The sequence below is a fragment of the Harpia harpyja genome, chromosome Z (assembly GCF_026419915.1).
Source record: "Harpia harpyja isolate bHarHar1 chromosome Z, bHarHar1 primary haplotype, whole genome shotgun sequence".
Taxonomy (NCBI): domain Eukaryota; kingdom Metazoa; phylum Chordata; class Aves; order Accipitriformes; family Accipitridae; genus Harpia; species Harpia harpyja.
The window spans coordinates 112,294,058-112,320,405 of record NC_068969.1 but is presented as its reverse complement, the minus strand read 5'-3'; the positions used below and the strand labels follow the sequence as shown (position 1 = coordinate 112,320,405).

Here is a 26,348-nt window from a genome sequence, read left to right as displayed (position 1 = left end):
TTAGATGCCGTGAGTTTGAACGTGTGACAGAAGGATCGCTGAGCCTTTACAGCTCTTGGCCTTTCAGAGAGGATGGACTAATCTTTGGCTGATATTTAGCAGAGGCTTGCAACGCTGCACACGACCTCCTGCTTGATATTGTTATGACCTTTCAGCTTCATTTGTGAGACCATGTCAAAGTTGTTTGATTTCGGTTCCTCTGCAGGACCTTCAAGCAGACTTTTTGTGCCATGGCAAATCACAGCACACCCAAATTAGCTGTTTCTGTACTTAAACGGCACGGAGGGAGGATGGCAAAGTGCTTGCCCAGTGCTGTGAGAACCGGGCTGGTGAATTCACCCTGTTTTACAGAGGAGGAGGTGGAAACTGGGCAGAGGACAGAGCTGGCCTGGGCAGCAGAAGTGGTGGGGAGCAGACCCAGGGCTAGACCCTCTCCTCTGCATCTCTCTCATGAAAAGATGTTTGTACAACTGCAGGTTTCTGCCATGCCATTCCCTTCCCGACTGCCTCTTGGTGATGCTTCGGGGAGCGAAGCCACCTCCTCCCCTTCCAGTCAAGGTCTCCTACATCACCCCATGCTTGCAGGGCATTTACAGGTATCACCCCACCCAGGGCTCCCACACCGATTAGTGTGTTACCATTGGTAGTAAGATGAACCAAAGAACAGGGCTGAGTTTCTACCAGTAGCAGCCTAGATACCCCTTTTTTGCCTTACATGAACCATTTTTTCCAGCAGCATGCGGTTTTCTGCCCTGCAAACCATGGACACATATGACCAGGAGTGGGAAGATGCGTCCTGGAGGGCACTGGGTGAGCCCCAGGGATGTGGGCAGCAGATTTACAGACCATAAGATAGCTCAGCTTTGTCTATGTATATCGCTCCTGCATCTTAGGGAGTGGAGACCCTTCCTTCCCAAAGGATGACAGAACACCTTTTACAACATCACGGCCCTAGGTGTTCAGGAGGCATTTAAGAAATTGTAATCGGATCTTTTAGCTGGCCCAGAGCTTCCTGCTGGCTCCAGAGAGATGTCTTCATCTGCTCCAGACCAAGGAGGGACAGTGCTTTTCCCTGCCAAACAGCTGGGATAGTGGGCTCATTCTCCAATTTTACTTTTTCCTGCAAGAGCCCCATGCTGGGAACTCCCTGCCTGTAGCTTGCCTGCCTGCCCTGCTCCACCAAGGGGCAAGCGTGGCTCACGGGGAGAGGGGAACAGGCAATAAACCTGGTTGATGGTCCCAGCCTGGACACTTACTCGTACTTTTTGTCTTTGGCACTTGCAGGGCAGGAACTGGCCAGTGCTGGGTCCCAGGCAGAGCCTAAAGTCCCGAGCCACAGGCAGAGGTTTGTGCTTCTTCCCACAGTCTCAAAAATCCCACTGGAAGGGAGGAAAACAGCCCCTGCCCAGCGCAGCTTGTCACCCAGCTGCACAAACGTACTCGACAGTGGACAACCTCACCGAGGGAGCATCCCAAATCAGTGCAAGCTCCCCAATCCCCAGGTATATCATATTAAATCAACCTGTTGCCTGTACTTCCCGGTGGAGCAAGGATTGCAGCTGAGCACCAGGGATGCGGAGTGACCACATCCACTCTGGACACCTACGGATTTTTAGCGGGTGACCATCCCTGAGGCCAGACGGGAACCATAGGGAGCCCAATCGCTGCAGGTAATGCACCCACAAGGAGGGACCCCACGGGGCAATGGGTGCATCAGGAGAGACCCCACGGCTGAGGGTCTCGGGAGTACAGGGCCTGTGCATCTCAGCAAAGCAAGAGAGACCAGGAGGGTGATGGTGATGGCTATGAGGCTGGAGATGCACCCATCTGAGAGGGGCCAGGAGCATCTCAAAATTTCCCACCAGTCCAGGGCAAACAGACTGTACCATGCTCCTCCCCATGGGACACGAGAGCCTACCAGGAACCTGTGCGGTTGAGAAGTAGGAAAAAAAAAAAATGCACTTTTTTTAGTTCCATGTGTGACCTCTAGGCCCCAAGGATTTTTACTAATTACTAAATTTAATTTATATATTTTGCTGTCTTCTTGGGGCTAAGGCTTTGCATTGCTGGGCTTGTATTATTTCCATTACAACCTGCTGGTGTCCAGAGAAACTTCAATTTAAATATCAGTCGCACATTAAGGTCAGGCAGCTCAATTCCATTAACAGGCGGCGAGACTCAGCCTCCCTGTAATGAATGCTGCCCGTGCCTCCTAATGATACCAGCAGAGGAACTGGGAAGCACCAGCACAGTGTGATTGGCACCCCACTGACACCAGGGACCACAAAATTGATTTTAAAAGTCCATTCATCTTCTACAAATCATGGCTTAAGTTTTCCTGACCTGTGACAAATCTGCATGAGCTTCAATTGAAAGATAGAGCTGAGAAGAGGAAAGAAAAAAAAAATCCACAAAAAAACGTACAAACCCCCCCCCCCAAAAGCAAGAAATAGATTTGAGCAGGGTTGCTCTGTCTCAGTTTCTAGTCCTCACCCCCAACCATGTACTTCTGCCCATCACTTTATGAGCAAGGTTAAAGGTTTTTCATCCCGCTGCCTGCCACAAAGAACATATAGAGGATTTAAAGATGCTACAGGATCCTCCCTGTCGCTGGACTCGTGGACCCTGGGTCAGGACAAGTCCACCCCAGTCAGACCTATTGGGTGCTACTCTCCATCTGCTTTTGACAGCCCAACAGCCACCAACACTGGGACATCCACCTCCCACCCCCTGGGCTCTGCACCTGGCTGGGAAGAAGCTTGGAGGAGCTGGCAATTGCACGGCAGAGAAATGAGCAATGAAGGTGCCCACCCCACCGCTTCCCCGACCTCTTCCAGCACAGCCCTGTGGCCGGTGGTCCACAACACTTGCAGTTTCTCTCCCTGCTTCTACAACGATGTGGTATAGCTGCTGTCACCCACAGGCAAAGCAGGACCTACAAAAGCATCAGAAAATACGTTTCCTACTCTTCAGCACAATTAATCCAATCCCGAGGGTGCAGCCACCTCATGGCTACACCAGACCAGTACAAGCTGCAACTTCTTATAGAGCCTTAATTTCTCAAAGCCCCATTCAGGTACCAAGGTGAGGATGTTCTCCACCACGTAACACAACAACATGGAGAAGCTGACTTGGGCTGAAGTCACGAGTTGTTCTGCTGAAGCAAGACGACGATTTTAGTTGTGTGTGACTACCCAAGGTCTATCCAGCTCTGTGCCCAACACCATCGTTTCAGAGACCTTTTGAAAGTGTAAGCGGGATAAGGGAGAAGAGGAGGTGAAGAAGAGGATGAAATAGGACTTTAAGGCACTACCACAGCATAAGGAGTCTGGGTTTCAGGCTGTAAGCTGTCACGTCATTATTGCTGAGCATTTGGGAGGTTTATAATAGCTCTTTTAAAGGAAAACATTTATTCCACTCAAGTACAAATAAGAGTTAAATACAGGCAGATCAGTTTAACAGTGTAGTTATGCCTATTAAAGCGACTGTAAAACTAACATCAAGGCATTTCACATTAATTCCCTCTCAGCGACTCCAGATCTGATTTACTTCGACAAATCCCCTGCTATTGAGAAGTGGCCACAAGTCTCCATGGCCCTGTATCAGCTGGCATTGCAAAAAGTTGCTGTCGGACTCAAAAAGTCAAGATCTGTCAGCTACGTGGGGAAAGCAAACTTATCAATCAGAGCAGCTAGATAAAGAAGTCATACAGTTAGTGTCAGCAGCCAGGTTTTCTCCCAGATCATTATTTTTAAGCAGATTTCATAGAGGATATGGGGCCTGAATCACTCTTCCCACTACTGCAGTGGGTGACCTTGGGAAAATGCCTCCCCGTGGTTCAAAACCAAATAATGTTAAAACCATTCTGGAAAACAAAACAAACCAAAACAGATATATATATGTATCTATTACACCAAGAAAGAATTGAGGTTTTTATTTTTCATCCAAAAATCTCAGCTTTGTCAGCTTTCTATTTCATTTTAAATCTATGTCCTGAAGAAAGCAGAGATATCTGACCAAGATTTTATGGCTAAATACAATTCTTCAGACAACTCCTGTAACACATTTCCTCAGTAGTGGCCACAGAAAGGAGGATGAAAACCAGAGATCCACTTTTCCCCATCCACACCTACATTTTCCCAGGAATTTTACCTACAAAGGAGCAGAATTGTCTGCATTTGCCTTGTTCCCTGAATTTTATACCAGGTGGCCAGCGAGATGGGCACTGGTACGTTGTACAGATGGAGAAATGAAGGTGGGAGACCAAAAGCACTTACTCAACCTTAGCGAAGACCAGAGGGTCCAAGTGGGGATCTGTGGAGCTGGCGGTCAGCTTGTTGTGCCCACTGCCCACCTGGACCCACACGTGTCCTTTGGGTAAGCAGAAACATGGCCAACACTTTGGAGAGAGCAGGTTTCTGCTCCGGGTGTTGGACACAGCCCAGCTGCTTGGCCTCGGACCAGACCCATGGTGGTTTAGGGGTCTTCCCCATGCAGATGTGGCCATGGAAGTGGATATCCCTGCCCATAGAAAATCCCCTTGTTTGGAGGGGATGACCCCAGTGCAGGATGGAAGGGAAGTGTCCAACATTGAAGTTTATGGCAGGCGAGAGCACATCTGCACCCCTGCCCACGCCATCTGACTGCCCATTCAGCCCTAGGAGTGCGCGTACCCCCAGGGACCGCTGACCAGAGAGCAGGGACCACCGAGGTGCTGTCACCTCCACCCCTGAATATATCCCAGACTTTGCTTGGCAAGACCCTGAGACATTCAGTAACTGTGAAGGTAGCCCTGCCTTGAGCAAGAAGCTGGACCAAAGACTTCCAGAGGTCCCCTCCCCACTGAATTATTCTGCAACTGTATCAGCCAGTGGAAGATGAACCTTTTTTTTTTTTTTTTTTTTTAAGAGCATCTTCTGGGGCAGATGGGTATGTGCTTCCACATTACAGCTCAAAGCATCACCAGCATGGAAAAAGTCTCCTCGATCCTTGCAAGGGGTGTTCTTGTAAACGCACACACACGCAGAGAGTGGTGCAGCGCACAGCACTTCTGCATCACGAGGAGAGCAGACTTCACTCAAAGACTGGAATGAAAATAATCCTAGATGTGCATTTTCCATTTATATTGTCAGTTCACAGTGTAACTGAACCTTCAGAGAAAGCAAAAAAAGATTACAAGATTTTTCACAGCGCTAACGGCTGAATCCAGGAGAAGACTTCTGCCCGAGTTGAAATAATACAGCATGAATAACACTAACCCATGTAATGTCCGTTGGATGGTGGTTCTGGCAGATATCAAGTAGAAGAGAGAAAAGCAGCAATTACAGAGGTGTATTTCGGAGTCAACCCAGCTCTGGGGAAAAAAAATAACATCTGTTCAAGCCACAAAATCTGTTGACTCCTCAGAGCTCCCACTTACAAACAAAAAGGAATTAAAGTTGGGATCTGAACTTCTCAGTGATGTTAATTAAAGCCTGGCGCCTCTAGAGCGCCAGCCGAGCCGCACGCTGCATTTCTAAAATTTCTTCCGTGCTTTTGAGAAAGATGGACTACAAAGCATCTAATCCTGTTCCTCCATTCAGAAGCAGCATTTTGACCAAGCAAATCAAACCCAGCTCTATCAGGAGGTGCCGGTTGGCTCAGAAGTTGCCCAAGATTTGGCAGATCTGCAAACATCTAGCCCCAAAGAGATGCCTGCAGGCAGTCCCCAAGCCCCGAATACCCTCACACAGAAAGCTGGATGGGCAAAATCCTGACTCCTGACATTTTACAGTGGGATCATTCTTATTTTTTAGAGAAACAACAAAAGCTGTACGGGTGGCAAACTTCCTCCCGGCCAGGTCATTTACTCTTCTGCTCTATTGGAGTATATGGATTTCTGCTCTCCGTGTTTCAGGGTAGCAGCACAGCAGTGTAAAGCCCCACTACCATTAACCTGCTTGTAGTTTTAAATGCAGACATGCCCTAGTATTACAGGTGCAGCTTGGGCAGAGTTGCCGAACTCCTGAATGCCCCATTTTCTTGATGACAAGTGGTGGCTCGTTCAACCAAAGTGCCCAGCCCTTCAGAGCAGCTCAGCTTGCCTGACAAAGGTCTTCTTTTCTCTTAATATTGTGGAAACCAGTCAATGGCCACCCCCAACCCCTGCCCAGTTTGGATGCGGTGGAGAGCCACAGTTCTCCTAAACATTACTAAGCCACACGGACGAGAATCCCCAGCCCCTGGTGTGGGATCTCTGTGTGTGTTGCTGCTTTTCTTTGATTTTCTGGTCCATCACCCACTGCCCCGAGAGCCTCCTGGGCTTCCCGCTGTGTGTTGCCCTCCCTCCTCCACCATCACCCAGCACTTCCACACAAAAGCTCAGCTAAAACCTTTGCACAGATGCGAATTTACCAGGAAATTTAAGCCCTGCTCTTTGGAGAAAGCAGGACACCAGAGGTGAAAGCCACTTTCCTCACCGTGGAAGGTGATATGCACATGGACACGCAGAGAAAGCAACTCCTACAGCTGAAGGTCTGCACCGCAGCCAACCCCAAACCCCAGGAGACATGGGGAGCAGACCCCTCACGGCAGGCACAGATAAGAACAAAGCACATTTTCATTGGCTTTTTGGTGTTGGAACCTTGGCAAACACTTTGCATTTTCATGTTACTGTTGTGTTCTAGGCTTTTATCCCTTTTTTTTTTTTGATCACAAAGTTTCATTATATTTGTTGGCTTTCTCAAAGCTCCAGCTCCCTGGTGTGATGCAAAAGTGTGTGCATCACTAGAAATGGGCTTGTTCTTTATGCTAAAAAAGAAAAAAAAAAAAAGAAAAAAAAAAGGAGCTGGGTCTATTCATGGGCTGGAGAGGAGCGTTTCAGCTCAGGGCAGAGGGTGCCAACTCTGCACACCCACCCGCTCTGTTAAACTTACCTCCAACAGGCTGCGTTCAAAGAGGACTCCCCAAAATCCTCTGCAGAGGTGGCAGTTCCAAGCAGGGTTAGTCGTTGGGTGCCCTGGTACATCCCTCCTCCCCTGTACCACCCACCCGCCTGGCCCTGGTTTGCAGAAGGGTCCCAGCACCTCTTTGATGCCCTTTAGGTCTCACGCTGGCCTGGATGTCACCTCCCCCCCAAGGGATGCTGCCAGTGAGTTGGGTTTCTGCAAAGCACATCCATCCCCCTGTTTCCCATTTGAATCACAGAGCATTGGGAAGGAGCCCTTGCTGCCTCCCCATTCCCATCACGGGGCCAGAAAGCTGTGACCAGTTGTGCCAGTGCACCAAAAACAGGAGATGGGGGACAGGAGAGGCACCAGCACTCCCTGTTCAACATGATGAAAGAGCAACAACACTTTTGCCCAGGTACTTTCTGCAAAGCATCCCTCAAAACCATCCCCCCCCCCGCTAGAAGTAATATTTTCTAGAAGTGAAGCTGGGTGAGGGGTGTATACCTAGAACGCACTCAGCACCACACCACAATGCTCCTTTCCCCTGGCCAAATGACCGATGTGACCATGCTTTAAAGCTAGTACTCCGGTTACGAGATAGACCTCCCCATCGCTGCGTTCCCAACACGTTATTACAGCATCAATCACAGCCATCTCCCGATGCAGCGGCCAAAGGACAGCACTTGTTCTTCAGCCTCCTCATCCCTTCAGCCCATACAGAGCTCTCAAGGAGGTCCTCCATCTTCTGGACACACCATCCCATGGAGAGCAGTGCCTTACCCTCCCCTCCATCAACACACACCAGACCAGCACGCTTGAGCATCTCAAGTGTTTCCAGCAGGTTTGAGCCCCGCAGCCAGCACCAGCCCTGAGGAAGACTTTGGTGCCTGGGGAATGAATGCAAGGAAGGAGCAATTCAGAAAACCCCATCACATCCATGGGGGAAAACATGGCAGATATTTAAAAATGTGCTGGGAAAAGAGAGGTAAAGGTGAAGAAATCAAGTGAAGGTAATACCAACAGCAGTGCCGGCCAGGAGAACCATATATATATATATATGGCAAATAACCAGCCTCATTTGCTCCTGCTGAAGAGCAGCAAATGTTGTGTCCCTACAGAGAGCCAGAGGATGGGTCTAAGCCTGGGTCTGCCAGCACCAAAGTCAGCCCAGGCTGAAGAGACCTCCTCTCATTGCTTAGTTTCTAATAGAAAAAGGTCCAACAAGAGATGCGGGGCTGTGGACAAGGAATCCTAGGACAAGGACAGGAGTTCCGCACAGCTGGTCTCGCACGGTCTGGACGAACGTATGAGCCAGTGTAACATATCCCCCAAAATGCTACGAGCTTCCTGGATGTTAAGTCTGGCCTTTGATTTTGTTAATGGGGCTCAAAATTGCTTGTTACAGGAAGAACAGTCACACTGAACACCAAGCAAACACACTTTGGCTTCCCTCACAGCACCCAAACTCCTTTCAGGAGGAGCTGTTTTCTTCCCAAGGGACAGGGAGGATTTACCTCCCCTCCCCTCGGTCCATGTCCTATTTTTCTAAGCTTGTAACTACCTCCTGGTAATATTTTCCTTCCCCGGAACACCCCTGCACCCTATAGAAGCAGCACCTGGATGGTATCATGTGCCATCTGGATCTGGCAATACAGGAGTCCCCTTGCAGATGACGCAGGGCACAATGATACATCCTTATCTCCAAGGTGCTTCTATGGTCTCCTTTGGCAAAACACCCAGGATTTCCACCGGTAAGTTTGTAATCGCATGCGCCAGACAGATTTTCCTACTCAAATCCAGCAAGGCCACGGAGAAGGTGCTGTTTGTCTCTGAAGGCTGAAGTAGCTCAGGCGGATGAGCCCAGTGAGGAGCAAAGCAGTGGTTGCACATCCCGTTGGAGACCTCAGCTCTCATTTTCATTTTGGAAACCACCCCCGGTCCTCACAAGCCTGGAAACCCACCCTCGTTGCCAGTAGAGGTGAGAAAGGAAGGAAAGGCAGGGGCTGACATGACCTCCCTCGTTTTGTAAGGGGACAACTACATTTTGCAACCTCCTGCACCGGGAACACAGCCTTTGCTTCTCCAAGGCTCATCTCAGGCATTAAAGCACTTTCTGTTGATTAAATAAATCCGATTTCTGCACACACTAAAATCACAACGTGGTTTCACAGTATAAGAACACAGAGGACTGGGGCGGTCTATTCCTGACCACTGCATACTTTCCAAGTAAGTAGAAAACACCGAAACGGTCTCTTGGATATGAAAAAAGTTACATCTAGGTGAAACATTTCTGTACAAAAGACCCAGCTGAAAGATTATGATGAATTGGTTTTATTCCCTGCATCCAGCTGACGCTGTTTCATTTTCTGCCATAAGATAGCATTTCACTTCGGGGGTTGCGGCCTATTTCATCTCACTTCAAATGAACCATTTAAAAGCCTCCCCCCTGCTTACCCCTCCCCATTTTGCTGAAAAACTCAAAGACAATATAAAGCCAGCAAAATAAATTTTCAGCCAATGAACCGGAAAATAATCATCACCATCAAAACCAGATATCTCTGTTTTCATGTAGCTCTAGTCCCCGGCAGCTCAGGTCAACAGAAGTGCCATCAGCTGAGCTGCTGGTCCACCACCCATCGCTCACCCATGCACCTCCTCGCTGGGGCACGACATCCCTTGCTTCGGGGCCCAGTTCCCATGAAATACCATATTTTGAGCCTGCAGCTTCAAGGAACAACCTCAGAGACAAGAGTCCGGCCACCACTAGTTAATTTAATGCGGAAGGGGGTCAGGCAGAGAGCTGAGCAACAGATTAAGGATGGATGATGGGTTTTGCTGCTGCCTTGATAAGAGCAGGAAGGTATAGAATCATAGAATTGCTTAGGCTGGAAAAGACCATTAAGACCATCAAGTCTGACCGTAAACCTAGCACTGCCAAGTCCACCACTAAACCATGTCCCTAAGCACCACATCTACACGTCTTTTAGATACCTCCAGGGATGGTGACTCAACAACTTCCCTGGGCAGCCTGCTCCAAGTGAAGAAATCTTTCCTAACATCCCATCTAAACCTCCCCTGGCACAACTTGAGGCCATTTACTATTGTCCTATTGCTTGTTATTTGGGAGAAGAGACCGACCCCAACCTCCTTTCAGGTAGTTGTAGAGGGCAATGAGGTCTCCCCTCAGCCTCCTTTTCTCCAGGCTAAACAACCCCAGTTCCCTCAGCCGCTCCTCCTAAGACCTGTGCTCCAGACCCTTCACCAGCTCCGTTGCCCTTCTCTGGACACGCTCCAGCACCTCAAGGTCTGTCCTGTAGTGAGGGACCCAAAACTGAACACAGTACTAGAGGTGCGGCCTCACCAGTGCTGAGTACAGGGGGACAATCCCTTCCCTGCTCCTGCTGGCCACACCATTTCTGACACAAGCCAGGATGCCGTTGGCCGCCTTGGCCACCTGGGCACACTGCTGGCTCATACTCAGCTGTCTGTCGACCAACACCCCCAGGTCCTTTTCACTGCCCGGACTGCAGGTCACCCTTCAGCCCTTGCAGATGGGAGGTTGAGGGGCTCCATCTCCCCACACCCCCCCAACCTCCAGCTGCCTCACGGCCACCTGGATTCACCCAGGCTGTCATTTCCCACCCGGGCCAGATTCACGCACTGGCAATCAAAATGCCAGATGGCGTAGGTCAGCCTGCAGCACCCGGCCAGGTTTGTTGCCACCTCCAGGCTCTCCCAGATCTGCGCTTCACACACGATATAACCATTATCTCAGGTTCTGCGTTGGCCGAGATGGAGTTAATTTTCCCCAGACCAGCCCTCCTAGTGCTGTCCCTCGTTTCGGCAGCTAGGAAGGTGTTGATAACGCACCAGTGTTTTGGCTACTGCTGAGCAGTGCTCCCACAGCATCAAGGTTGTCTCTCCCCCCTCACCAGTAGGCTGGGGGTGGGCAAGATCTTGGGAGAGAACATGGCCAGGACAGCTGACCCAAACTCACCAAAGGGATATTCCATACCATACGATGTCTGCTCAGCAATAAAAGCTAAGAGAAAGGAGGAGGAGGGGGGAGGCATTCGTTATTATGAGGTTTCTCTTCCAGAGTAACCGCTAAGCGTAATGAAGCCCTGCTTCCCGGGAAGTTGCTGGACACGGCCTGCTGATGGGAAGTAGAGAACAAATCTTTTGTTTTCCTTTGCTTTTGCTTTATTAAACTGTCTTTATCTTGACCCACGAGTTCTTTTCCATCTCATTTTCTCCCCACCCTATCCTGCTGAGGAGGACTGCGATAGAGCGGCTTGGTGGGCACCAGGTGTTCAGCCAAGGTTAACAACCCACTACAGGTTCGTACAGAAATTTCCCGCTCAGGCCAACGAGGGCTGAGCAAAACCAGCTCGGTAAGTGCTTTTGGTACACATCAGGTAACATTTTCTCCATTCAGCCTTATGGAGAGCTACCTGCAGCCCGTCGATCTCCAAGGAGGCTCTGCCCAGAGCAGTGGTGTACAGAGGGATTTTGGGGCTGCCAACGGGCTTTGCAGGTGGCCAGCGTGGGAGGGGACCCTTTTGTATAGGGTTGCATGCAACTGAGACATTCACTATTAAAAAAAAAAAAAAAAGCCTTGTAACCCTAAGTCCACTCACGTCATGCTATCTCTGCACAGAAAGCCTCCTCGTTCCTTATCTCAGTCCCCGCAGATTTGCGTGATATCACAAATAACGGCTGGACAAGATAAGGCTTCTTCCAACATGCTGGTTGCTCCTAACATCTATAAAGCTTCATCATGATGGACCTGAAGGGACCAGTGCCTGGGGATGCTACATCTCACCTGTTTTCATTCCGCCCCTGCTCTTTTCCAGATGTTTTGAGCAAATATTGTGAGGTTTTTCCCCATTTTCATGCCTTAGACACCCATCTTCAAACCCTACCAGCACCCTCACAGGTGTTGGAGAGCAGAGACCGAAGACGCTCAATTTTGGCCAACCAAAGCTTAATCGACTCCCGGTCCCTTCCAGCTCCTAGCGTTGAGGGAACTTCCTAATTTCAATTAGCCATTCGTGCAGTAAACCCGCCCCGAGGAGGAGGCGAGCTGTCAGGATCCGACCCTCCGGGGCTTACCACCGTGGTAATGCGAAACCAGGCACGCCGGCGACAAGATGTTTATAGCCCAGTGATTCATAATACTGCAGAGTTTGCAGGAAATGTAACACCATTCATGATTAAGAAATGCTCTTGTTTTCTGCTAAATATATAAAATAATCACTCATCCCCTGAGCAGCAGATGCAAATTATACATAGTATTAGCCTCATATGCCAACCGCTATAATTCCGGTGCAGCATGAAGCCGTTCCCCAAGGCTCTAGAAGTCCCTTAATCTGCCTTTTGACGTCAAATGACAAATTTCTTGCCTGGGGTCATTAACAGGATGACTAATGAAAGCTGATAAGTGAATTTATAAATGAAATTAAAGATATTAATATTAAAGGCCAGGCTACAAGAAAGAGAAATGTGGATTTAGCAAACCACAACAAGAAGCACGGTAATCTGCATGAGATTTACAGGTCCTTTCCTGCCAGGCAAATTATGGACACGGTATTTTCTGCCTGGAGGTTGTGGAAACTGCCAGGCTTGACGGACACCTCTCCTGAAGCATTAGCACCCCCATTACCTTCAGACACTGCCTGAGATTTAAAAAACTCCCGCTCAAGTTCGCCAGCAAACGCCACGCCAGGGCTGAAAATGTGCTGACAGTCTTGCAAAGATAACTGCATCACCAAATCCTCACTTAAACAAAATACCTTTAGACTGCCGTCAGTTTGCTGCCAATTACTTTTTTAAAAAAAAAAAACCAAAACAACAACAACAAAAAAACCCAACCACCTCAAGCCAGATTCTCATCTTACTCATCCCAGCATAAATGCCAAGCAACTCTTTTAAAAGTTGAGGACTTATTTTGGATTTACGCACGCATGAACAAGTTCAGACCTTTGCAGCTTGGTGTCTGATCCCACATCCAAGCAGCTTCATCATGAAGCCACGGCTCATTTCTGACTCCAGCTGCTCCTCACTGAGGTTTAGGGCTCCCAGGAGAGTCTATTTAAGTCTCAGCTCCCACCAGCTGAAGATGATCAGCCCTGAATGCACCAAACATCCTCCGCTGCCCCAAGGAGCACAGGCAAATGAGATCCTACCCAATGCTGCAGGAGAACAGGCACCTCCTCTGCTATCAAAAAAGAGGAAAAAGCTTCCTTTTGTCTGTAGATGCCCAGTTTTCAAGCAGACTTCTCATGGAAACAGGTTGGTTGGGCAAGTGCTCGTGAGTGGTGCCTCGCCACGCACCCACAGCTTCCAAAAAAACCAAGATCCCTTTGGATATCTCAGTACCTTGAGCTAGCAGCGTGACTGAAGGAAGAGTCAGATGCCACCAGGAGAATGAGAAAGGCCAGAGACACAACACAGAGCACGGCTGGGGAGGGCACATTTGCTATGAGGATGTTTCCCAATCCCACCCTTCACTGGAAGAGCCCGACATGGGGAGCAGCTGCAGCACGAGGGATGCCCAAGGGACCGTGTTTCTGAATGTCTTTTAGAGACCCTCTCAAGCCTGGAGAAAAAAAGAGCAGGTTTTCAGAGCAGCTCCTAACTCAGCCCCAGTGTTGGGTGCCTGGACGTGTAGCCTGGTGGGCTGTCCGGTTCCTTCAAAGAAGTCCCAGAAGGTAACCACAGCCCGGCTTTCTCCTCGTTTAGGGAAATAGCTGCTCCTTGTACCATTCGGGGATGGAGATGGAGGAGCGACACACGGTAACAGCTCCGCAGCATCGCTTGAGCCCCCCCAGGGAAAGACAGCAACAGCCAGCGGCTCCGTCTAAGCCGACGGTCACCCACACCTCGGAGTGTCACCCACACCTCCGACGGTCACCCACGCCTCGGAGTGTCACCCACACCTCCGACGGTCACCCACGCCTCGGAGCGTCACCTCCAGGCAGGGCAGCCGCTGTGAGCAGCCGGGAGCACAGGGATGCGGTGCGAGAGACAGAGACATCCAGGTCCTTCTCCAAGCTACCGACCTCCTCGTCCAAACATCTCCCCACAGGCACATCCTCACTTCAGAGGGTCCCAGCCCACGGGTCCCAAGCTGCCCCTTATTGCCTCTCCCCATAACCTGCATCTTCTCTGCTTCCAGCACTTGGTTTGCTCCTGACCCCGCCGGGCTTAATCACTCAAACCAAAGCGATAATGTTCATTAAAGAGCTGCGAGCCATACGCATAGGACTTTCCTGCAGGCACATTTTGCAGCTTTTAAAGGGAGGGAGAGAAAACAACAGTGGTTAAGGACACTTACCAAGAGGGATCCAGGACAGCGTGTGCCAACCAGCCCAACCCAGCTGGGGCTGGGAAATGTAAAGGACCAGCAGGCAGGAAAATGGGTGAGAAAAGGTCCCGGGAGACTGCAAAACTGAGCAGAGGAGGAGCAGAAAGGGTTAAGCAAAGGTGGTGGGGAGGCATGGAGCAGACATGGTTTTGCTTTCCCTTCGTCCTGGCTGCTGCTGAGCTCTGCCCTCCGGCACAGGAGCCCAGTCCCTGCCACCACTAGGATCTGTCGCTCTGGCTGAAAAGCGATTGGGGGGCTTTTTTATTTTAGAGGGACAATTTAGCCATTCCCCAAAGACCCCATTTTCTCCCTAAGAAGGTTTAGGAGTAAGACAAGACCACGCAAGGATTTGACTGGGGGATCTCCCGTGGAGTCCTGTGCGGAGCCGCTCGGGAAACCGCAAGCTCCCTGCCAGCCCCGACCGCAGACCGACCCACTCCGTCTCCCTGAATTGAACCCCAAAAGGGAGAAAATTATCATTTTCCCCACTGGCTCTTAGGCCCACTCTCACTGCTCACCTGCGGGTCCCTGCCCTGGCCCCACCGCAGCCACACATCGCCCTTCTCCTTCCCAAACCGCCGCGTCAGCTGAAAAACCTCCCGAGCGTTGTAGCCAACTTCTGAGTTTTGAGCACCAAGTTTGCCACAAGCAGCAATTTGAAGCTCTACTTCATATACTACCCTTTCATTGGAAAGCCTTGTGCTATCGCCCAACTCCAGGAGCTGCAGGTTTATGTAGAAACACCCAAATACCGTGCCCAAGAGTCACGACATTTGGCGGTGCCATCGCACCTCTCCCAGTTGCCAAACCAACTCTGGTCTTGGAGGTTACAGATATCGCAGATGCTCTAGACGTAGGAGAAGACCTTTCGCAAAGTCTCCCCTTGCATTTCGGGCACATTTATTTAATGCTTCCCAAAACGAGTGCTCCCGGGTTAAGGGTGGGAAAGGCTTTTCTCTGCTGACCTGCTGCAGCGCGTGTCCCCTTTTTAACACCTCTGGAGATAAGGATCTTCCAGTTTGGACATGAGGCGGCCCCAGCGCACGGTTTGGGTTTAAACCAGCACGTAAAGGGGCTGGAGGGGATGCCCGTGCCCTCGCTACCCGGCGTCGTGCCCCGCAGAGCCCCCCGACAGAGCCGTCCTCGCCTCTCCTTCCACCCCTGCACCTCCGTCTGGTCAGCGGAGAGGGATGAGCCGGTCTTGGATGTCACACGTGCTCCCCGTGGCCCTTGGGGGGGTTTCTCCTACAGGTTTGGGAAGATGGGGCTCCCACGCTTGCCCCAGCAGCGCTCCATCCTCCCCTTTCAGCTAACGAGATGCTCCCCAAATTACGAGCAGGGTTTAAAACGACAACAAAAAACGAAGCTCAGACTTACTCTAGGGCAGGCCTTCCAGGAGGTTCACGGAGGAGGACTCGCAGCATCCCGGCGCCTACGGATCTCGCCCCCCCCCTCCCCAGCTTTGGCACCTCACGCTCTGTCCGGGATGCACCGAGCGATGCCGGACCGCGTCCCCACCGGGTCCCCACCACCTCGTCCCCCCCAAACCGGAGCAGCTCCTGGGTTTTGTGGCAAACCCCCCCCCCCCCCCCCAAACCTCCCCTCCCTCCGCTTCGCAGCTGCCTTTGGTTTCTCGCTCGGGCACCAACTCACCGGTTCTTAAATAACACACTTCCACGGGGCCAGATCCGCACGCAGCAAGGTAAATCCGGATCAGCTTTCGTTAGACTTTGCTGATAATTCCCGATATGAGTAAAATGTGACCGCTATTTGTTTATCTTTTTCTTAAAAACGATGGAAACTGTGACAGCACCCCAAACCCCGCGTGAGGGACAGATCGGTCCAGCTTCCATTTGGCATCGTTAAATGCACGCAGATGTGTATAAGACCTTTACACGACCCTTATATAAATGAATCTCGGAGCCCGTTTTGTGTGTGTTTGGGATTATCCACCTCCCTGTTATTGAAAGAAGTTATTTAAAGCAGCCCGGGAATACAGGTTGGTGCTGGAGAGATGTATAGGCTTTATAGAAATCACTGCATGTGCCTCCACACCCACAGCAGCACCATCAGCACGTGACTCGTCTTGGATTTCCTCAGCCCGCGATGCTAAAATAAAAAAAGATTATTTTCTTTCTACCAGGTGGCTTTTCAAGACTCGGAGCGTCAAAGGAATTAAGCCATTAAATTGTGGATGCATTTGATGGATTATGAGCTATGAAAGCCTGGTAGTTACTGACTAATAAGGCTGGGAGGTGGAGTGGGGGGGGGGGGGGAGGAAATGTTTCCTCTTGTAAGAATGTGTTTCTAACAAGACAGGTCAAAATATGATGCGGATGATAAATTGCTTAGTACCAGTTGCCATTAACCCAGCAGCTTTCCGTATTATTAGATTACCAAGGCATCCTCAGAGCATATTGACCAAACAGTTTTGCTCTGTATTAGCACTAATTTGCGGAAGAAAATCTGGGGGGGGGGGGGGGGGTTATTACGCTCGCTGCAGTGAATCCGCCGCTCCTAACAAAGGGGCAGCTGCCGGCAGGTGTCCGTAGCGCGAGGTACGTTTCGGAAGGGACTGGGTTTATCCGTGTCGGGGTTTTGGGGTCGGGTAGAGGAGGGGAGGGGGTGTTCATTTTTTTCCACGCCATAACCCAAATCTCATTGTCTCATGTGGGGGTTGAATTTCAAAGAATAAATAAATAAATAAATAAATAAAATAAAGGGGGGGGGGGGTGTGGGGAGGAAAAAAAAAAAAAAAAATCACATTGGAAAATGATCAGCCCCAACAGGCATGCACGTCTCCCTTCATGCAAGCGAGAAGCACAGCCTCCCTCCTCGGGATGCGTACGGGGACATGTGTCACGCACGGAGCTCAGCGCTGGCCCGGGGCGAGGATGGAGCGAGAACAAAGGGGCCACAGCATACACTACATCCAGGGGGGGGGAAGCAGGGGGGCAACCCGCTTGTGCTCATACAGGGAAGGGGAACAGGATGGCCAAACAGTCATCGAGATACACGGAAAAGGAAATATGGAGAAGGAAATAATAAATAAATGGGTTTTTCAAAATAAATAAATAAATAACTAACAACAAAATCAACCAAACTCAGGATAAAGCTAGGAGGGAAGTGGAAAGGCACGGCCTTGCAAAATGATGCATCTCTTCGAGGGATGCTGGGGTGAGGCAGGGCGGGTTGCTGGAGCCACTTGCTTTTGTTTTGTTTGCTAGTGGCTCCTCTTGAAATTTTAGTGGTGGGAACCACCGACCTGCTGAATTTGTCTTCCTCTCATTAAAGACAAATAACCAGTCCTGTGTCTCCCCCCCTTCTGTGGAAATGCAATTAAGACAAGATGCTTTCCCCCCCCTCCCAAAACCCCAGCCCCATCTCCTACTTTTGGTAGCCCTGACTTTCCTCAGTTTCTGCTGGCATCCAAACCGAAATTGGGAGGTTTTACAGGACCATTTTGCAGACCTGGGAAAGAAGGTCTGGCGCAGGAACAAGGAGAGGTGACCGGTATTATTATCGCTTTGCAGCTGCAGCAAAACTGCTCGCTGACCGCAATTTGGTTGTCCATCCCTCCCTGCTTCCAACATTTTAAGGTTCCCGGTGACTTTCTCCCGACCCCACAGTTTGGTCTTTTGACCAAATGGGGTTATTCAGAAGATGGTGGGCCTGGAGGCTTCAAGCAGGAAAATGTAGTTACAACATTAGCAGCTGGGACGGTTTTACGAGCCCTGCCTTGCAGGGGTCTAGTGAAGATATTTATAGCGTGCCAGTCGCCGCGGGACCGAGGCACGGCAACTTCTCGCCTAGCAGATGGTGGGCAGGGCACTCATATACATGAATATGTTTAAATATACAGCTAATAGATTAAAGGGATTTTTTTTTTCCCCCAGGTTTATTTACCTCTTGTTAATCAGAGTTTAAAAAAAAAAAAAAAAAGAGAAAAGAATAATTCCCCCCATCCATCCGGAGGTCGTCCCTCTCATTTTGGTATCAGTCTGGTAAGGAATGTGTAATGTTGTAACTAGAATGAAATAAGCAGCAGACCCTTCATCAAATATCTATCTTTTTTTTTTTTGATTAATAATGAGGGCTTGGATTTACACCCTTTTATTTTGGCTATTCTGCGGTAAAACAGAATTCTGCATCAGCACAACGGTAATACGGACTGTGCATCTAGGGAGTATGTACACACAGACTAATGCTGAGGGTAGATATGGGATAGGAGGAAAAAAAAAAATATGTATTAAAAAGCCCCCATATCTGCACTACGGGGAAAAAAATCCACTCACTCAAACCTCACGATGGGGGAAAGCAAGGAAAAAATCTAAACAGCAGGATACGACAATAAATGGGAAAACAGCAATAGAAAAAGCACACTAGGTTAATATAGGAAAACTAGTTTCTTTATTGAGAGATCGTATATTAGTATTAGTGGAATCGTGTGTAACAATGTCATCATGCACACAATACAAAAAGGCAAGGCCCACCATGCTATGGAAGGGCAACAGAACAAAAGCAGCGTACACTGAGCAGATGTATAGGCTACAGCACATTACATTTCAGCAGGGTATGTCTCTACAGAGAGATTTACATCAGAAACTAGGTAATGTAAAAAAATACAGACCATGCTTTAGTTTTAGTACAAGAAAAAGGTGAAGATACACAACCAAAGGATATTCGATACAGAAAATTACCCACAAAATAAGAACAGGAAGTAATTTAGCACAGCAGAAAAAAATGTTATCCCTGTTTAATGGAAAACCATTTTGCCAGTCGTCTCTTTTCGCAAGCAAATTTTAAGGGGGGGGGGGGCCTTGCTCGCCACGTCGGAGGTGCGCTAATGGGACGGGACACTTGTGGCTTGTGATGGGGATGGAGCGTGGGGCTGGCCGGGCGAGCGGCTGGGTGGGCGAGCGCCCGCGGTGGGGGACAGCTGTCGGCAGCGGTGTCACCGCCGGTGGGGACACGGGGATGCTGCACGCCCCCCACTTTGCAGAGGACTCTCGCCAGTGTCGGCCAGCAGCTTTTTTTTTTTGGGGGGTGGGGTATTTCAGCCCCCGTTGAATCACAGATCTTACTCTCCAACTCTTTTCCAATTCTATTTTTGGAATGAGGGGTTTTGTTGCTGGGTTTCCCTTCTCCAATTTTATTTTTTGGGGGGGGTTTCGTTGCTGGGTTTCCCCTCCTCAATATTTTTTTTTTTTTTGGGGGGTGGTGGCTGCAATTTGGGGGCGTTTGGCCACCCCCAGGAGACTCTGCGCCCAACGACCACAGCAAAATGAATCCACTTAACAGGAATTTACAGTGCAATGTACTCAGCTAAACAGGATGAAGGTACAAAAATGGCTGTTATCGTCTACAGCTACGCTGAAATGGCCTGGTGGCTACGCTACACGGCGAAGACTGGGGTGGGTGGGTGAGGTGGGGGGAGGGGGGGGGGAAAGGGGTTTCAAATTAAAAAATAAAATAAAATTTAAAAAATAAAAATAAAGGAAAATGGATCTACCGAAGCACAGACTGGAGGTGCAGGCGGGATGGTGGGCAAGCGGTGGGCGCCGGGGCGGCCCCGGGGGGGGTTCGAAAATGGGGGGGGGACCCCCCTGAAGGGGCACTGTGTGTGTGGGGGGGGGGGGTGCTGAGGGGGGGCGCGGAGCCCTGCGCGCCCGCGGAGCGAGGCGGGCTCGCCCCAACCCTGAAAGCGCAGGGATGGGGATTTGGGGGGGTGGGGGGGGTGGGTGTCGGTGGGATGAGGGGGGGGGGGGGGGAGACACGGACCCGGAGACCCGCGCAACCATACGCGCCCGGCCCCACGCAGCCAACCCCCGCGCGGAGCGGCCCCGGGACGCGAACCCGCGGCCCTCCCCACACCCCACCCCACCCCCCCCCCCCCCCGCCCACGGCGCGGTACCTCTGTTGCGCACGGAGCCGAAGACGGGCAGCACCAGGTAACCGACGTGCACCAGGACCATGCTGCGGCCTTTGTGGCGCGGCGCGGCCCAAGCCCCCCCCCAGCCCCCAGGACCCGGCCCGGTCCCGCCGGCCCCTCCGCCGCGACGACGAAGTGGCGGCCGCCCGCTCCGCCGGCACACAAAGGCGGCCGCCGCCAATGGCAGAGCGCCGAACGCCGGCGGGCACGCCCCCCCCTTCCCCAATAGGCCAATAAGAGACCGAGGGGAAGGGGAAGGGGGCGGGAAGCTGGGAGGGCTGCGTGCGGCCGCGCGCGTAACGGCCGCGCCGCCCTCAGGGGCGAGCGCGCAGCGGGGGGCGCGCGTCCCCCCTTTCCCTCAGGGACTCGCGGGGGCGCGCATCCCCCTTTCCCCTGAGGTACGGCCGCCAGCAGGCGTGGGGCCCACGGCCACGCTGTCCCCCTCGGGAGGCACAGCCACCGTACGCCGATCCCTCCGTATACCTCATCCCTCCGTCCCTCGTCCCCCTCACGCCTCGTCGTCCCTCCTGACGCCCGCGGCCGCCGCGCGGGTGGGAAACGCGCGTCGAGCGGGGCGCGAAGCAAGAGGACGGCTGCGGTGGGAGCGCGGAGGGGGGTCGTCCCCCAGTCCTTCCAGCAGCCTACTGGGTTGACGGCCCAGTTGCTGACAGAACTTAACTGGTTGCGGGCGTCGGTGACCCTAAAATGGCTATGGAGGGGTGCGGAGAGCTCGTGGAAAACCCCCACGGGGTTCAGAGCCGCCCTCCTCGTGGGGAAAAGAACCCCCATAGCTTAAAGGAAGAAAATTACACCCTCCTCCCCCCCCCCAAAAAAAAACCCGACTGGGAGTTCGTCCTTGTTTATTTAAAACTCATAACGAAGCGGGGAAAGGCCCCGGCGCGCGGGAGGGGGTTTCAGTCAGGCCGCGGGAAGCATCCTACCCATTTTTTGGGGTGTCCTTCCCACCTTAGCCAAACCCGGGGGGTTGTTTTTTTGCCGGGCTTTTCCCGGCAGTGCCCCGCCATCCCGCCGTGGGGAGCCCCTTAATCCGCGCTTAGCTTTATCCATCCCGTGCATCTGGCAGGTTTTAAGCGCTCGGCAGCTCCCCAACGTGTATGCGCGATGGATTTGTTCGCCTGGATTATTGCATTGGGTTCGTCGTTGGGTTTATTTTGTGTGGGTTTTTTTGTTTTTTTTGGGTTTGGGGTTTTTTTTTCCTGATCTGAATTAAAATGGGGGCTTGGCAACCTGGAGCTGATTAACCCTTTCCCTCCCAGCCCCGCAGCCTGAGGGCAGATGCCGGCCCTGCGGTGTGGGAAGGATTAACTTGATCCTCGGGCAGCAGGGACAGCTGCCTGCGCACTCTCCCTGCCTTCTTCAGAGCTGGGACAGCCACCCAAAAGGGCTCTTTTGGCTAAGTTTTCACACTGCTGCTGCACCAAACTCCCCTCAAATGGGAGCAGGAGCAGTTACAGGTGCCCACTGCCTCCCAGTGCCCACCCGATTGCATCCCGGTTTGGATTTTCCTTCCTGCCTTGCCCCCCCTCAGTGTCTCCCAGGAGGCTGCACCGACTCCAGGAGGGATTTTGGCAGGGAAATTCTGGACCTTGTCCCCTAGTGTCACCATGCTGCTCTGAGCAATGCCCACACCATGGCTTGGCCAGCCCCAGATCTGCAATGCTCAGTATTTACAGGTAGCACATGTCATCCCACCAGCACGAATATTTCCAAGGAAGGAGCAAACTTGTTTGGGTTTTTTTTTTTTCCATGCTTACACTGTAACAAAACGCTTCCCATGCCCTGTTTGTGGTGCAGCATGGAAAAATTACTGCTTTCCACCCATTTCTACCGGTGGCGAGAAATCGTTTCCAGCAGCAAGGTGCGATCTGCTTGAGCTCACTGTATTAAACACACCCTACAAAGGGACAGTTCTTTAAGTGCTATAAAAGCGTGGAAGGCGTGATGTAACCAAACCCACACGTGAATCAACCAAGGAGAGCTTTCTACTGTGCTTCCACTCGCCCGTTCCCACCGTGACGCCTGCAGGACGGGCCCCAGGGGACTCCCAGGACGTGCATGTACCCTGAAAACACCCCGACGTCCCCTCCATGGTCCCCTGAGACCGCTGCTGGCCCCGGGCCGGGGGTTGCAGCCCCACCACCGGCTCCGATTGCCTTGGGCAGCTGCTCCCGTGGCCCCCGGCCCCGCCGCGGCAGTTGTCGCGGGTATTTCGTGGGGCTCGGCCCTCGCCGCTGCTGCTTTTCATCCATGCGTGCTCCCCCCCCTCCCGGGGACACCCGATCCGTCGCTGGGGCTTTGCATGTCACGCAGATGCCGCCGGCACAGGTTGACGTTAAAATTAGCCCTTGGCTTCCTCCTGCCTGCATGGCCAGTGCCTGTTGGTGTCCCCCAGTGCAGCTTTTTGGGGTCCCAGCACCCCTAGTTTGGGGCATCCTCCCACTTTTGCCCCAAGCTCTCTTTAAAAATTAACACCGTTAAATTCTTCTTCAGTGTGATGTTCTCCAGCCTCCTGGATGTCACGTGTGTCACCAGTGTACCTGTGAGTAGGTGTTTTTGAAGATGCTACGGCACAGGCATTGAGGCACTGGGGATGTCTCACCCCGCGGTCCCACGGGTAAGGTTTCTCCTCTTATCCAGGCATGCACGGACGATATTCAATAAATATAAATGTGATACAGAGCAGTTGAGAATTTCTGGGGCACATGTGGCACATCAGCCACCATCCTTGGGCAGGTCTGGGGGTGACTGTAACTCTCAGCTCATTGCCAGACCTGGCACTCACCCTCTGCCCACCTCAAAGCCCTCCATAATTTCGATGTGATTACGGGGTTTTTCACCTTCTTTGCAAAATCGAGCTGGGTGAAATCCTTTGGGAAGTCACAATGGGATCAACCGGCTCAAAAACTGATGAGCCAATTTTCTTAAAACTTGGCGTTTTTTGGCTGACCTTTGGCAGGACAGTGGAAGAGCCCCAGTGAAAGGCTTTTTCCAGCAGTTTTGAAGCCATGGTTTGCTCAAGAAGGACATCTTGCACTCCCAGAGGCCATTTTATGGCAGGGTGGGGAGCAATGGGATTGATGGCAGGAAAAGATCCGATGCCTCCCCCCTGGTAGGGATGAAGCACGTGGACAGTGTGATAGTTTTGCTAGATGACGGTCTGAGGCTTTGATTATTTTATTTTCTGACCTTCAGCTACTCTTTGGATAATGATATCCTTGGCAGCACGTCTTGATGTCAATGGTGATACAATCACAGTATGGTCATGGCTGGATCTTTAGTGGTGCTTCTAGGGCAAGGGTGGTGGGTCTTACAAACCCCACAAAGAAGAACAGGTTTGGGGTTTTGAGGGTCTCTAGTCTCAGATGGGGGGAGGCAAAAAGCCCGTTGGGCTTGGGACACCAGCACTGAAGAGGAGAACCTCCAGGGAAAAGTGGCAGTGGAAAAATTAAAGGCAAAATGAAGAATGGATAGAGAAAGGGTGAAAAAGAGGAGAAATCTCTCCAGCAAACACCTTGGCATTGTACTGTGCCTGGGAGCGACAGCAACCCAAATCCAGGTGGGGAGCCAGAAAGTGGGGGGCCTCCTGGTTCGTGAAAGGGCTTTGTTTGAGATTTAGTTACACTGATGTTTAATCTATGCTTATTTTGCTCATTTATTTTCTGCCTCCCTGTAATTTTCTCTCTTGTGCTTTTTACCCCCTTTCTTTTTCTTTCTTTTCTCCAAAAAAAAAGGCAAAGTAGAGAAAATCATTATGCATTCGCTTAAAATGAAACATTTGAGCATTTCAATTTTCCAGTTATATGGGGAGAAAATAAGAAAATGGGTAAAAACCTCAGATCCAAAGAGCAGCCATTTAGGAGGCGAGAAAGAAAACATAGTAACCCTATTTTGCCAGAGATTTCAGATGCTCAGCCCTGGACTTTCTCCGGAGGAAAGCACGAGGTGATTTTTTTCCTCTTCCCCTGAGAGCAGGGATTTTCGGGAGCTCACAGCTGCTCAGAGGGACCCAGCGCCCTCCCCAGCTCATTTCAAGAGGGATCACAGTTTATTGTGGCAAAGGGGATGGGGTGTTGCACGTCCAGAGAAGGGCAATGGAGCTGGTGAAGGGTCTGGAGCACAGGTCTTAGGAGGAGCGGCTGAGGGAACTGGGGTTGTTTAGCCTGGAGAAAAGGAGGCTGAGGGGAGACCTCATTGCCCTCTACAACTACCTGAAAGGAGGTTGGGGTCGGTCTCTTCTCCCAAATAACAAGCAATAGGACAATAGTAAGTGGTCTCAAGTTGTGCCAGGGGAGGTTTAGATGGGATATTAGGAAAGATTTCTTCACTTGGAACAGGCTGCCCAGGGAAGTTGTTGAGTCACCATCCCTGGAAGTATTTAAAAGACGTGTAGATGTGGTGCTTAGGGACATGGTTTAGTGGTGGACTTGGCAGTGCTAGGTTAACGGTTGGACTTGGTGATCTTAAAGGTCTTTTCCAACCTAAGCAATTCTATGAGTCTATGATGCCCCCATTTATGTCTCATCATCTTGCTAAAATTGAATTATTTTGCTTCGAGGAATTTAATTCTCCGTTTGCACGGTTATGGCAACCTACAGAATAAAGTCATTTTTCTGACACGTGATAGTTGTTGCAAAATGGGAGCTGGCGATGTTTCGCTGCATTGAGAATGGAGCAGGATATTGGGGCTTATTAAATGCTTCCTTCAAATTACGCTTTTAAGCGCACATCCTCAATATCGACCCTGCGCCTCCCTGCGGAGGCGGCAGGGATTCGGCTTTAGGATATTTCACATCACCTTATTTCAAGAAGAATGGCCCCAAATTCATCCTTTCTCCTCTGTCCTGCCCATATTTTTGGGGAGCACAGGTTTTGGTGTGTTTTCCTTCGTGGTCCCCCAATGCTTTCCCCATCCCAGCATCCCACCAGCTCCCTGCGGCAGCAGCTTTGGGATGCAACTGCGGCCAGTGTGAGACTTGGGGCGAAAGGAAAGCCCTCTCCTGGCAACGTGCTCAGCAGCAGCCCTCCTGCAAAACCCCACAATTTCTACACTAATCAAGGACGTTGCAATATTTTATTTAAGAAATCCGCTTCTTGCTCTCAAAGGTGGCTTTGCAACTAACGAAAAATAAGGCAAGGTCGATGACCCCTGTCTGCATTCCCAGATCTTGGGCTTGATACCCAGAGAAACGACCCTCCATCGGACTCATCAGTGGTTAATTACCTCAAAATCACAGCTGGGTAATTTAATTTTGGCGTTACGTCCAGATGATTTGATTTCTTTTGCTCTTCCTGGGGCCTGTTTCCCTGCCGTGGGACGGATGCTGGCCACGCAGGCAGGGTCTGGCCAAGGCAACGGAGTCCAGCATGGTCAGGAAAACCAAAAAATCTGCTGTTTTCACATCCACGAGCCTTTTTGCCTGGTTTTGGGGGCACTTTCCCCTGTGCTGGGGGATGCAGTGGAGGGTGTGATGGCAGCCCAGAGCCCGTATCCTCCGGCTTTGGTGCCATCTAGTGCCTTCCTACGGGCTGCTTCCAGCCCAAGCTTTCTAAGCTAAAATGTCAGTGGCCAAATTACATTAAAAATCATAAATATTACTTCCTTTGCAGACTGGGTGCTGCTGAGAGCCCTCACCTCCATCCACACGACTCCCCCCTCAGCCTTTTTGTGGGGCTGGGAGCAGATCAGGCTGAGCCTAGAGCACCAGGAATTAAGGGGATTCCTCCCTGGAGCACAGGGAAGGGGGGAAAGTGGGTGTAAAGCTAATTTTGAAGGAGTTTTGAGAGCTTTTCTAAGCATTTTTAAGCCTTGCTATACCCTCAGGCAAGCTGAGAGCGCTGGTCCAGGGCAAGACCTCACATTGGTCATGGAAGGATGGGGGATCTCAGCATCACCCCTCCGAAAACTTGGCTGTTGCACGCAGTGCTGCTGCTTACTGGGGTATAAAGGATTATAATAACACTTTTTTGGATGGCAGGGAGCTCAGACTCTCCTGGAAGGCATGCTCCCTGCCTTGTGCCATGCCCAAGCGGGACTGCATTTAAAATTGCCCTAATTCTTCCTCTTAATGAGCAGCTGGAGGAAGGAGAGATTGTGCAA

General features: G+C 51.1%; 1 protein-coding gene across 1 annotated transcript in view; it reads right to left on the bottom strand.

Moving 5' to 3' along the window:
• The window catches only part of ARK2C (arkadia (RNF111) C-terminal like ring finger ubiquitin ligase 2C), a 52,064-nt gene extending 31,692 nt beyond the window's left edge, over positions 1-20,372 (bottom strand). The window contains exon 1 of the mRNA XM_052778225.1: positions 20,213-20,372. Coding sequence (XP_052634185.1) covers positions 20,213-20,273 — 61 coding nt within the window. The 5' untranslated portion in view covers positions 20,274-20,372. The remainder of the gene's footprint in view (positions 1-20,212) is intronic.
• Between the last annotated feature and the right edge of the window lie 5,976 nt (positions 20,373-26,348).